Source organism: Lepisma saccharinum, chromosome 9 (assembly GCF_977018435.1).
Source record: "Lepisma saccharinum chromosome 9, izLepSacc3.1, whole genome shotgun sequence".
Taxonomy (NCBI): Eukaryota; Metazoa; Arthropoda; class Insecta; order Zygentoma; family Lepismatidae; genus Lepisma; species Lepisma saccharinum.
In genome coordinates, this window is record NC_139237.1 from 62,364,441 (window position 1) to 62,378,219 (window position 13,779).

The 13,779-nt window shown below is 37.3% G+C and overlaps 2 protein-coding genes across 3 annotated transcripts in view; both read left to right on the forward strand.

The window, feature by feature from the left end:
- Positions 1 to 739, forward strand: part of LOC145992692 (CD63 antigen-like) — a 75,637-nt gene extending 74,898 nt beyond the window's left edge. Inside the window, exon 8 of the mRNA XM_083129071.1 lies at positions 607 to 739. Within this exon, the coding sequence (XP_082985197.1) occupies positions 607 to 693 (87 nt within the window). The 3' untranslated portion in view covers positions 694 to 739. The remainder of the gene's footprint in view (positions 1 to 606) is intronic.
- Positions 612 to 13,779, forward strand: part of LOC145992693 (tetraspanin-9-like) — a 53,147-nt gene continuing 39,979 nt past the window's right edge. The window contains exons 1-2 of one of the 2 annotated variants that reach the window (XM_083129074.1): positions 612 to 695; positions 6,917 to 7,105. In XM_083129074.1, the coding sequence (XP_082985200.1) occupies positions 6,956 to 7,105 (150 nt within the window). In that variant the 5' untranslated portion in view covers positions 612 to 695; positions 6,917 to 6,955. Of the gene's footprint in view, positions 696 to 4,077; positions 4,216 to 6,916; positions 7,106 to 13,779 lie in introns of those variants that run through there. The other variant, XM_083129073.1, reaches the window with a different exon arrangement.

The window sequence follows — 13,779 nt, forward strand, 5'->3', positions numbered from 1 at the left end:
AGAGTTAGTTAGTTAGTTAGTGGTTCAAAGTCACTTTTGTTACTAAGTGCACCATATTTAATATTTAGTTATTATATATATATATATATATATATATATATATATATATATATATATATATATATACACACACACACACATTACATGAAGAAAAGGACGAACTTAGAGGGGGTGAGATCATGTAAAATATTCAGTAAATTCAAAGAAAGTTGCTTTCAATAATAGGATATTAGTATACACACTGTAGTAATAAAATATTGGGATTATGACATGATCTGGGGCAGTGGCGGCGAGGGGGCAGTTACCCCCCACTTTTTATCACTTTTGCTCCCGCATTATGCTAAATCTTATGTATCAAGGGAAAGTAAACTGTTCTTGCCCCCTCCCCCCAGTTTTGGAACCTAATCGCAGCCACTGATCTGGGGGGAGTGAGGGAGAATAGGCACCCCTGAAGCCAAACTATTATTTAAACAATGTACTATAAGTGCAACGTATTCATAGGAAATTTATCGGCTAATTAGCTTAAGACAATACTTTAAAAGCTCATTTAGGTCTTATGTCAACTCGAATTGTTTTTAGGTAATCACCATATATCTTCTATTGCAGGTGTTGGAAATTTGTCTAACCATCGTCCTGATAAGGAGCATTATTCATGAGTTACCGGAGGTTTTCGAGGAGTTCCCTACTGTCTAATTGTAAAGTTCAATTTGTTATTAAAGTCTTATTTATTGGTTTCATAGCTTACAAGTTCATGGTTCGTAAATTTTATTCACGAAAATCATAAACAAAGAATGGAATAAATATTGAACCGATTTTACTATGAAAAAGTATTTTGCCAATATTTGGCGATTTAAGAGTAATTGCAGATAATATATATTTTTCATTGGTTGGTTGCTTTGGTGTTATAAGTTACTTTATTCACAGTAAGGCTAACCGGCACTGGACCTACAATTTAAAGTGGGATCCGAACCACGTGCCATGTGCCCAGGACTCCTTGATTATAAGGTGACCACGCTATTACTGCGCCATCAGGGAGGCCCATATCTTTATTATTGTTTTGGATAATCTATAACACTAATAGCATCGCAATATCAGTATCGTGTCTTGGACGGCAAAACAGTTAAGGGATAGAGAAAGTTATTTTCTTTACTTTGCCTTACAGGCTTGATTTTGTATCTGTCATTAGACCTTATTTAACAAAAAAAAATACGATTTATAAATCGTTTCTGCTAATTAAGCCAGAGGGTTAGAGGGGCAGGGAAGCGAATGGCATTCCTCCCCTAGTCGACTAGCCCGTCCACAAATAAACAAGTAAAATAAATTATCTTTCAGACCAACTGTATTTAGTTGTATACTGAATGTGACTGTTCTCCAGAAAAATATACTCACCCTCATCTGCTTCCCCCACTCATTTCCTCTGGCGCCGTCACTAGGTATTTATTTGTTGTTTCAATTGAACGGGTTGCACCAACAACATTGTATCTAACAAAATGCGAATGCCACAGAAACAGCAAAACAATCAGCCGTGTTCCTTTCTCTTTTACATTTTTCCTCAAACAGGAAGTTCCACGGTGCAGAAAAACTTTTCTATCTGCTCATATAACTTGTAACTACTATATTCCAGAAGTCAAAAACATTTCTTATCCTATTTAATGTCTCTGTCGCTAAAACTGTTGGTTACAATGTTGTTCGTATAACAGATTCAATTGTTAAAGAAAATCAGTTTGCGATCAAGTAAACGTGTATGAGGGTCTGACAAGAACACTCAAAGTCTCCGGGTTTTGAAGAAAATTTAAGAATTAGACTGGCCTGACACTTCACAGTAATCAAACACAGTATGATAATAATGCTTAAAAACTTTGACCACACACACACACATACATATATATATATATACACTATATATATATTCTCACACTGTAATACATGTTGAGACTTTATTATGCTATCAAACTACAGGTTCGAAATATTTCTAAGATTATTGCTAGTTGGTCTCTCGACTAGAGGATAAAATATTCACTACTCATGTGCGATCCAAGTGTTGAATAAAAGTAACAAGCGACACTTGCAACGTATCGTTGTTCCGGTGTGAAAGAACAGTAAAAGGTGTGTGGCAATAACTCCCAACCGTGTTCTAGTGGCGTGCAGATCCTTGAAGCTTTCCTGGCGACGAATAATGAAAAGTCTCTCTCGAGCTATCGACCAAGTAAGAATTATTGTGATTTTCCATCTTGCACAGTGGCATTGTTTTATACTCTTGGATTTTTTTTAGTTTTAAAATGCTGTATTATAACCAAGGATATTATTCGCGCTATAACCATATTTTATAACATCTATGTTATTCACGTCTCGTCTCATTTTATCTTTCAGTGTTGTGACGTAAGTTAAACAGTGTAAATTACTTTATGCAGTCAATGATCACGCTGCTGAAGGTTGTAGTTATAACCTATGAAGTAAATCTTGGCTCTCTCCAGTCCTAATAATCTTGGCCCTTTCCACAGATCCTTGTCTTTTCGAAATGCATATGTCCCGTCGTACAATTTAATTAAAAAATTTACATTACCACAAGATGCGTCAATATTTTCGGCTGAGTGTTATGCCATATATCAAGCGCTCCTCTACGTTGTAGAACTAAGAAGTAATCACTCCGTAACCCTCACTGATGCATTGAGCTTCTTGCAGGCTTTGTCGAGAACAGGCAGTGCTGCTTACAAGTTAACAACATTTGAATACTTGATTTTATGCACAATGAAACATCGACAAAATGGACAGAAAGTGGTTTTCACTTACATCCGTGCGCATAGCAATCAAAACAAATATCATGACATAGTAGATGCAAATGCAAAAAAAGCGAGAAGCGAGGATTATGTAACACCTTTTCGACTACCTTATACAGATCTCTTACCCAGAGTAAAATATAAGTTACAAAAACAGTGGGAGGAGTGGTGCAAAATAGAGCTACAAAATACCACATCCTATAAGTGGGATGCTCAAGTCAGAAATCATAGATCTTGGTACCAAAACATGAATCTACCTCGGGCAGTGAATGTTTTTATATTAAGAATGCGAACACGTCATGTATTAGTAAATCAACATTTGGCTCGTTTAGAGATTGTGCCATCAACTTCCTGCCAATGCGGAGAAGCTAATCAAACACTTAATCATTTATTTTTTGAATGTCCCTTAAGACAACAATACCGAGACTCTCTATATAAAAACTTACAACATGCACAGGTACCATTTCCGATATCCTTATCTACACTAATATCTGAACCTCAAACTGCAGTTATTTGGATTATCTATAGTTTCGCTAGAAAACATAAGTTTACTATTTAAACAACCACAATTTAAATTAATAACCTCACAAAACTGTTATACCATAAGAACAGGAAGACATTAGTGTTTCGAAGAAAGTGAATGACATTCAACAACAGTTTAGAACATATATATTAACAATAGAACCTGAATTCGGCCGCGGTGGCTCAGTCGGTAACGCGTCTGACTACCATGCTAAAGGTCCCGGGTTCGATCCCCGGCCGGTTCAAATCCGGGAACTTTTCTAACATTGGAAGCGGCCCCGGCGCCCACCCAGCGTCGAATAACATGGGTACCTGTGGGAAACCCTGGGGGGTAAAGGCGGTCAGGGGCGTGGTGCTGATCACATCACCCCCACTCACGACCGGATCAAGAAAGTGTGGGGCGTTACCCCCACACCCCTATACGCCTTCATGGCGTGGTGATAAGCACAGGGGAACACTTTACCTTTTTTTTTACCTTTATTCGGCAACCTTGGCTAGAAACTGCAAACGCGGCGTGAGCCATAAAAAGAAAGATGAAGAAGACATGCATACCAGGTGGCTCCACGCTGCATTTCATGATGTGGAATATCAGTATAGCAAGAGTAATTTCTATCGATAATGAATAGTTTTTTTATTTTGCTAAGAAAATAATGTAGACAAAGTAAAAAATAAATATGTTAGTTTATGTACAGTACATTGATATGGTAAAAACTGCAAGAAGCGGTAATCGCAAATAAATGAAATAAATAAACATCGGATACGCACAGATTATGCAAGAGAGATATGAAGTATTCGATCCTTGTTAATCTTTGTCCCTGTATTTGTTGCAATCGGCCTTGATTGGTGACCATCGAAAATGCAAAATCAGATGAAGGAAGCAAAACTTCCTTTCATATTCTTCAACTTAGCGCTGGTGGTGAGTTAAAATTCAGTACACAAGAGTTATTTCTTTGTATGTGGGAAACAAGTAAAGAGTACCTATCAGCATTCCAATGCATTTAAAGTAAAACAGTAAAACCCATGATGACCTTAAGAAAACAGTATCAAAAACTGCAAGTATTGAATAGTCCTAGTTATAACCAGCATGAACAAGATATCAAATAGAACGGAAAATGATGAATGGAAAACTAGGCAGTATTATTATTATTACTCGATGTAACCAGTAAGTTACTGGTATGGGGAAATCTTGGAAGTATGAAGAATATTCTCCTTATCAATTCAATATTGTGTAATACTTGATTTGGTTAGGGTACTTTATATAACGATATCTTAGTTTAGGTTTGGTTACACTTCATTCAATTAGTTGTGCTTAGGTTTGATCATGTTCGGTTACGATGTGTAGGCTCAACTTCTTAATTGTTTGTTTTGGTTCGATGAACCGTGCTTGAATTGAATGTGGAAGTCAACGCTCTATCTTTCTCAATTAAAGAAAGAAATATATATATGTACAAGAATATACAAGTACGTATCCTATATGCATTATCACAGATATTTATGTTATTCATAAATAAATCTTAGTATTATTCCATCCTATAACAAGGAAAACATAATACTGCATCTTATCCCATTCTTCATCATCTTCAGTTTAGAATATGTAATGAATATCAATCTGATATTTTATTGATATCTTGTTCATCAAAACAGAAATCCTAGAACAGTAATTCATAGCTACAAAAATTGTATTTCATAAAATAAAAATGTCTTCACGCTCTTAATAAATATACCTACATAAAATACATTGTTGCTATTTTCATTAAGAACACAATTTGAATTTTAAAATACTTTCATAAGTTATAAAGCTCAAAACACACACGCACACACACACGTGTGTGTGTTCCCTGTTCCAACGTATTACCGTTAGATTCGCCTTGTTTTGGTTAGGTTAGTTTCGGTTCATTTAAAACTAAATTACTTCCATGGTATAGTATTTCCTTTTCTCTCTGTAGCTGAATGACAGTTACTACACAAACTTATTGTAACTAAATCATTATAATTTAAATAGTGCACGTGTACTATTATATGAAGTAGAAATTGCCAATATATATGTAAATGTAAGTTCATATGCAAAAATGTAAATTAAATGCAGCGTATAATATAAAATTAGTTAACATGTGCACACATGAAAATTCTCACAGAGGTTGGCATAAGAATGAAGTTTTAAATTATAGTTGGTGGTATTAGTATGTTATTCAAGTAATACACTGGACATGGAAGAATCAATTTATTTCCGCTTTCCTCTCATAGTTTTGGTATCAAAACAACAACATGAAAATTTCAGTTTTCTACGTTGTAGATATTTGCAAATTTCAATTCGTCCTAACTATTTGATTGCAGGTCCGTCGTACACATGATGAGGTGTTATTCTGCGCCCTTAATCATTAAATTAAGAATAACTGGTTAACTCAGACGTTAGTGTTACTTGAAAGTTATTCAAGAAGTATTCCAATTTTAACACAAATATATTTTTCGTGTGATTATCGTTTTAGTTTAATTGCAACGGATGTTGAAATAATACCTGTGAGATTCTTGTATTAGAATAATTTAATACTTTGTTAAAAGTGTTACCAGAAAATATAGACCGAAAGAAGTATCGAAGGTTGCAATTATACATTTTGAATGTATGGTTTGACATTAAAATTATTCCATGGCATAAATACAGTTACTTTGAATTATAGTTTTTGCGTGGTGATTGTCTAGGATTTTCCATATATTTACATTTATATTAAATAAGCAAATTAAGGTTGCGCAATCGGGATATCTGAAACTAATACAAGCCTTTAATTTATATACAGGATCCTGTTGTATATTTATGAATAACAAAAAAATTCGGTCACTATATCATGTTACTTAGTTATAAATAAGGACGTGAACTTCACGTTTCATTCTCTTCTAATAATCTATGTTATTACAATTAGATCTTATTTTTCAGGGTTTAGTTAAAAAATTTAGGTTATTAACTGAAAATATGTATGTTATGTTCATAAGTCTTAATGTTATTTTCATGCTTCCAAATGTTCAGATTGAATATAGTGTTGTAAATTTTAGATATGTCAAATTTTATAACAAAATGAAGGACACTAAATACGAAAATATTAACTACCGTATTTGCCGGCGTATAAAACGCACATTTTTCCTTTAAAAATAGGCCATTAAAAACAGGGTGCGTCTTATACGCCGACACTCAGTTTTTGATTACCTGTACCTTCAATTCTGATTTAGGTGAGGTTTCAAGCGACTTTTCATTTTCTCAAAAATATGTACAAAAAATGGGGGTGGGTCTTATACGCTGGCAAATATGGTAAATATTGTTTCCTTTGCCTCCACATTGCAGATATATGTATATACATATGCTAATTAATAATTACAACGCAATAATTATTCTCTTTCTGTAGTCAATGCAGACAGTGCCTTCCGATGGAGTAGTTTTAATGTCGTCGCCTTGAGATGAAGGGTTTGTAGGTTCGATACCCTGTGTAGGCACTTAGAGGATCGACCAGTTATCTGTGTATAGAATGGAGTTAAAACAGTATAGACAAAGCAAGCAATTTGTGATCACATGTGCAAGCAATTGTCCGTAGCTATTTTTGAACTTAAATACATGACGGTCCTCTTTACAGCTATGTGGAGTAGTTTTCATAGTTCTGGGCTCCACGCTGATGGGCCTGTACATGGCCTTCGTGGAGCTTATCCAGTCCCAGGCAGTTGCCCCCGCCGCAATGGTCATCTTCCTTGGTCTTCTCATCTTCGCGATCTCTGGTGTTGGTTTCTACGGAGTACGCCAGGACGACAAGACGTTGCTGAAGGCGGTAAGACAAATTTCAGTAGCAAGGTGGCCAAGTGCACTTGTCTATATCAGCAAAATGGACGGTGAATGAAAAAAAATGTTAACACTATATGGGAAACAGAAAATTTGCTTCTTAAAGGAGGAAACTTTGCTACAATGACACGAATTTATTCGTGTTTAGTGTGTTATACAGTATGCTTAGTGTGTGACAGTCTATGCAAACATGGGTGTTAGAATAATTTATTCATTACAGAAGTAAACGTAGACTGTGAGTAGTACATTTTCTATTTCCCATATAGTGTTAACATTTTTTTGAATCACCCTGTATTATCGGTCGCGCTCGCTGTAGTCACGTCCACGGTTGCTGGTGAGCGCGGCGCTCACCCTTGCTTTTCAGGCATATTTCACCGTATTTTTATTTTTTTAAATTTACTTTTTGTACTTGTAATGATCTGTTTATTATAATCCTTCTTATTAATTACAATTTTGTTTCAAAATGTTTATATGTTTTCAAACAGCGTAGTATACATCGTCGAAGCCAACAAGTCTCAGCGTTAACAAAAAGCGCATGTTCCTCTGAGGTAGTTCCATCTGATCTCCAGAACTCTGACAAGAACATATAGGTACGAAAACTCACTAGAAACAGGATAGATCTATTGACTAAATAATGCACAAATGTAAATAATATATAACGTAATCGGTTGCGTGTGGGCTCTGCGCTCACTCTGACAACACCATTTCCACAACAATGGTCTCTCTAATAATGCCGTTTACGTCATGTCATAAAAATGTGATCAGGTCGCTCGCGAAACTCTAAAAGTCAGCTAGATAGCAGCACAGGCCAATATTTTAAATACCGTTAAAATGGCGCTTCACTAAAATTTAAAGTGAGTGCGGTTCTCACCCGCGGCCGATCGCGGGTTAAGCTAAGTGCAATTGTATGTTTTAGGGAGGTATGTCCAGAAATTAGTACCGGTTAGGTAATAAAAAGGAACAAAGAAGTTTTAACTTTTTAGCAGGAGCTATTTTTCTTTCTCACCAAAGGCATTGTGGCACTTGTGGCGCCGATTGGGTCCCAAAACCGGGGGCAACTGCCCTCTCCCCCTCGCCCCCCTAATCGCCGCCACTCTTATCGTATCGGAAGGCAAGTTCTTGCATACCTACGCCATGCACTCCTGGATAATTACATGAAAGCTAATGTACAGGGTGTCCGGCTTAGACCTTTAACATTACAAAAGAGCATAATTTTGCAGAGAAACACAATTTTATTACCAAAATTTGCATTTTGGTAGAAAAACTTATGCATTTTTTTGTCCCAGCACCAGCACTTCACACAACCTCGATATGAGCCCCCCTGTGGCACGGCAGATGTCGAACCGATATTCCAATTACGTCCAGGTATTCACTAGCATTTGAGGGGTCACATTGTTAATCGCCTGACGAATTCTGTTACGCAGATCTTCCAAGTTCTCGACGGGCATACTGTAGACTTGGTCCTTGATGAACCCCCAAAAGAAAAAGTCTAGGGGGGAAAGATCCGGCGAGCTCGGAGGCCAAGGTTTAGATCCTCTTCCTATCCATATTCTGGGAAAATGCTCATCGAGAAATTCTCGTACAATGATAGCAAAATATGCCGGGGCTCCGTCTTGTTGGAAAATGGTTTCTGGAGGCATTTGAGGCACAGTGTAATGCTGAAGCATGTCTAAATAATTCGTTCCTTTCACTGTTTCTTCAGCAAAGAAGAACGGGCCTATTATCTTCTCTTTCATTAACGCACACCACACACTTTTGGCGAGTCTCTCATAATTTCACGAAACTCATGACGATTGTCACTTCTCCAAATACGGCAAATTTGCTTGTTAACTTTGCCACACGTGTGGAATGCAACTTCATCAGAAAAGCACACCTTGTTCAGAAAAGCATTGTTGTTGTCAATTTTGGTTAACATTTTGCCCGAAGACGTCTGTCTTTTAGGTTTATCATCAGGATAATTTCGTTGATGTAACTGGATCTTGTACGGCCGTAGACGTAACATTTTGTGCACAACGTCAAGGATAGTAGACCGAGGAATGTTGAGCTCTAAACTTGCACGTCTTATTGATTTTCTTAGACTTCTTGTGAATGCAAGTGCAAATCACTTCAATCTTTTCCTCTGATACCTTCCGCTTCGCGTACTTCCCGCGCACCAGTTTCTCTTAGTTGTTTATCCCACTTAGCAAATACTCAAATAGGAAGGAACATTGTCGTGACGTTGAAGATTGAATTCACGCTGAAAAGCACGTTGAACAAGCTTCACAGATTTGTTTGCTGCCAGTGAAAGAACGCAGAACACCTTCTGCTGAACCATCCACTCCGCCATCTTGGAATTTATGAGTTACACGCGCATGCGCGTCACGTCAACTCGAAGTACTGGTGATTCTCGCAAATGGCCAAAGTTGACAGTCCCATACAAACAACAAGATTCATTTGAAGTTGAATGTCACTAAAGTTATACTGTTTTGTAATGTTAAAGGTCTAAGCTGGACACCCTGTATTAACACAACGAAACTTGTGTTCAACAATGATGGTGACACTAACGGAACTTTATGTGCTAAAAAATTCAGAAATATTTTTTTTTATGTGTCATAAATGTTGAAAATATGTGACAAAAATAAAAAATATTTGGTAATAAAAACAAAATATAACATGCATTTTAAACACCTGAAATCAGTTTCTAAATGCTTACTCTTAGCGAGCTATTTTTTTGGAAGAGTTGCACTGGATCACCATAGTATTTTCCAAATTCTCCATTGTAAATTTGTGACGATTATCTCTAAGATGCATCTTATAATGTGAGAAAGACGCTCCACGTCACAACAAACAATTCTTGCATATTTGAAGCATGAAATGTCACTAACGCTGAAGTTTTCCAAAGCATCCTCTTCCTCTACTACACCTTCTAATACACGTGCAATTTGACACAAAGTTTGAAAACCTTGGTTTTTCCCCAAAAAATCTGTAAATTTAGACATAAGCACTTGTGCTTTAGATCCAGTGAGATCTTTCAGTTTCGTTTCTACTATACGGACTTCGCTGCCAAGGTGTTCGCGGACGATTGAAGGTTTCGTATGGAATAAGAGAGAAAGGACAGGTTTGTTGAGATGTATGCCAAATCGACTTTTAAGGAGCGATCCTTCAACAGTTCTTGCAGAATTTCGAGATCATTTACAACAGCTTCATTTGGATAATATTTTCCCCCAATACGATCGTAGGCGAGGCTCCAGAAGTCTGCCAGCGAGCGTGTTCAAAGACAAAACAAACCTAACGCTCTCGGTATGAAAGAGGTGCGGAGAATAAGCATTTCTCCTTCGAGGATTTGGAGGTAGCTGAAGGCAATGAGCAATTTTATGTATTTAAAATGAAAATTCGCAAAATATGTATTTACATACGGAAAACTGGAAAATATGTGCTTTTATGTCAAATAAAATTTGCTGTGTTGACATATAAGGCTATGATCAAAATTTTGGCAAAACGAGGGTCTCTATCTTATCGCAGAAAAAAAACAAAATTTATTTACCTAAAGTTCCGTTCCTTAATTATCACAATTATTTTCCCGAGTTTACAAAAACTTTCCTCACCAACAACATTTCTATTTGAATTGTTACATATAAGAGCAGCGCCGACTTGTCAAAATTATTGGGGGCTCTGATCACTGAAATAAATGAATGAATGACTCACTTCATCCCTTTTTGAAAATAAAAACTACGTCTTCGTATAGCAGTTTTTAAGCAGCTATTATATTCCTCATGCAAATGAAATGTAACATGAAAAACGTTTAGAAAATGTTTCAAAGTCTCATTATGTCTTTTGTGTCTGCTCATTTGTTTTTTTAGATAACAATTAACATTTTTATTGAAAAGTATGTATTTACATTAAGAGGCCAACCTAACAGTTTTATGCTGGCCTCGGTAGCCGATCGTGTTGGGTGGTTGATTCAAATCGCTTTGATTCCGGAGGTCTTAGCTTCGAGTCCCGGCGAGGCCATGAGTGTGTTTTAATGTCCGCAACAGACCTGTAAAGAAAGGATATGTGACCGGTGCAAATAACCTTAGTGTTGACGTATCCATAAAAATTAACGAATATTTACAATCTTTAACAGTTTTATTTAACTATTTACATAAATGCTAACACAACTCGCAGGAAAATAATTTTACTTTTTTGTTCTTGCTACAATATTTTACTTTTTTAATTTAATTTTGCAATAATAAAAAAAACACATAGCATGTACGTACACTAAGATATAAAGTGACATACACAACAAAAACATATGAACATCATTTCAAAATGAAGCAAAAGTTGCTCTACGTACTGGGTTATTTTTTATTAACTCATTAACGAGCGGTCTCAGGTCGAAATTATCAAGCACAGTTTGATGTATGTGGAGTACCGCCAAGCTGCTTAGTCTCTTCTGCCCCATTGTAGATCTGAAATATGTTTACAGTCGGCAAAGAGCACTTTCGGCTGTGGCTGTCGTCACTGGCACAATGCGCAGGACCATCATGAATTTGGCAACTTCAGGCAGAAGCTCCTGGAGGGTCCTGTCTTCCAAAAGAAACTTCCTTATGTCACGCATGGTAGTTAGAATCACTTTCTTCTGATTGGCGATATCACCAAGCATGGACAGGTGTAAGGAGAGCCTATCGGAATCCAAATCTTGGTGAAAGAATTCTCGCGTTTGCTCAAAGTTTGTTGTGCAACTATTCACATCTAAGATGCATTCTTTCTCTACGGCTGTTACTTTTTGTAGTCCTGTAGATTCATGTCTTTGTTTAACACATGATTTTACTGTATTACACACGTCAGTGTATATTAATTTATAATACTCTTTTGGAGTGTAGAACTTGTGAGGTTTGGCAGCATCAAGATTTTCAAGTCTCTAAGGAACGTGACGTTGCCGGGGAAATCTGGCTCATCAACCAGGCTGGGTTTGCCCTCTGTGCATTTCTGCCAGAACAGCTCAAAACCCATTTGCTTTTCTTGAAAGATATAGTCAAGTATTTTAGTTTTTATTTCACTTCTGTAGCACCAATGCGTGGAGACTGAATCTTATAGTTTACCTCTTCTATTGGACCCATCACATGCAGTATTCAGAAAATTTCTCAAACAAATTGAGAAGGTTTTCATAGTTCTTTATGATCTGTTGGATACTGGAGGCTCCCAACGTCCACCGACGAGGGCAAAGTGGTCCCAGTCCAGTATGGCCAGTCTTCTCGTCCACATCAATAATATTCCTAATATTTGCATTCTTTTAGGGGATTCCCTAACAGTCCTTAACAAGTCGTTGGCTAAATTCATTGTATCTGATACAGGGCAGGTGACGCAAGCTGTCCTCAACTGCAAAGTTCAAGCTATGAGCTGCACAGTGTACATAAATAGCCTGTGACTGCAGATCTGTAACTAACTTTTGTAGCCCTTTAAATCTTCCCCTCATACTAGAGGCGCCATCGTAACACTGTCCCCTCAGATTCTGTATGGGCAAGTCCAGACGCACCAGAATGTATTTTACAACGTCAAAAAGAGTTTTGGCCTCAGTGTTCGAAATCTTGCAAAAGCCCATGAATTCCTCAAAAAATTCCTCAAAATTTTCATGCACAGTTCGAAATGTCAATTGTTCACGGATGGATATGTCACAAGTTTCGTCAACCATAATAGCAAAATATTCCCGACTTTTAATATCTGCTACCACGGAGCGCAAAACAGATCTCCCTAATATATCAATGATCTCGTTCTGAATGTTACGTGAGAGCCATTTGTAGCCCAAACGTCCCATCCACTCCCATAGTTCATGTACATAGTATTTTCGTAAGTGCAGCAGCTGATGAAAATTTGAACTTAAGTCTTCATGTGCGCGGATTGCTAATCCCTGGCGACAAAGGAATCTCAACGTTGTGAAAATAGAAATTCTTCATATCACTGTTCGTTTAACTGTACTGCTACACTAGGTTTGGAGAAAAGTAGTCCAGATTAGAGAGTTCACAAACCTCAAGTGAGGAGCTGAAGTGAGGAGCTCGCCTTAATGGATTTCTCTCGTAAGGCATGAGCTCTATTTGATGGTGCAGTGTTGCCAGCTTCATACTCGAAAAAATCACCAAGGTTTTTGGTCTAACCTAACCTAAAGCAAGGAGCTGGCAACCTTTTTCTCGCAGTGTTGCCAACATCTTACTCGAAAAAATCACCAAGGTTTTTGGTTTAACCTAACCTAAAGCAAGGAGCTGGCAACCTTTTTCTTGCAGTGTTGCGAACACTACACCCGAAAGTAAAGCTCGGTGGGGCTCGCCTTGATGGTTTGCTCTTGTAAGGCATAACCCCCCCCCCCTATTTTCTCGCAGTGTTGTCAACATCTTACTCGAAAAAAAATCACCAAGGTGTTTTTGTCTAACCTAGCCTCAAGCAAGAAGCTGGCAACCTTGCTTGAGGCTTGCCTTACAGTGCATAAAGCAAGGTTGCCAACCTACTGGTATTTTTGCCATAGCCTTTTACAAAAAAAAAAAAAAAAAGAGAGAGGGGAGAGAGAGAGGGAAGAGTAAACAGCCGACAGGCTACCTACAGCTTTTTTTTTGTCTAACCTAGCCTAAAGCAAGGAGCTGGCAATTTTACTTAAGACTTGCCTTACAGTGCATAAAGCAAGGTTGCCAACCTACTGGTATTTTTACCATA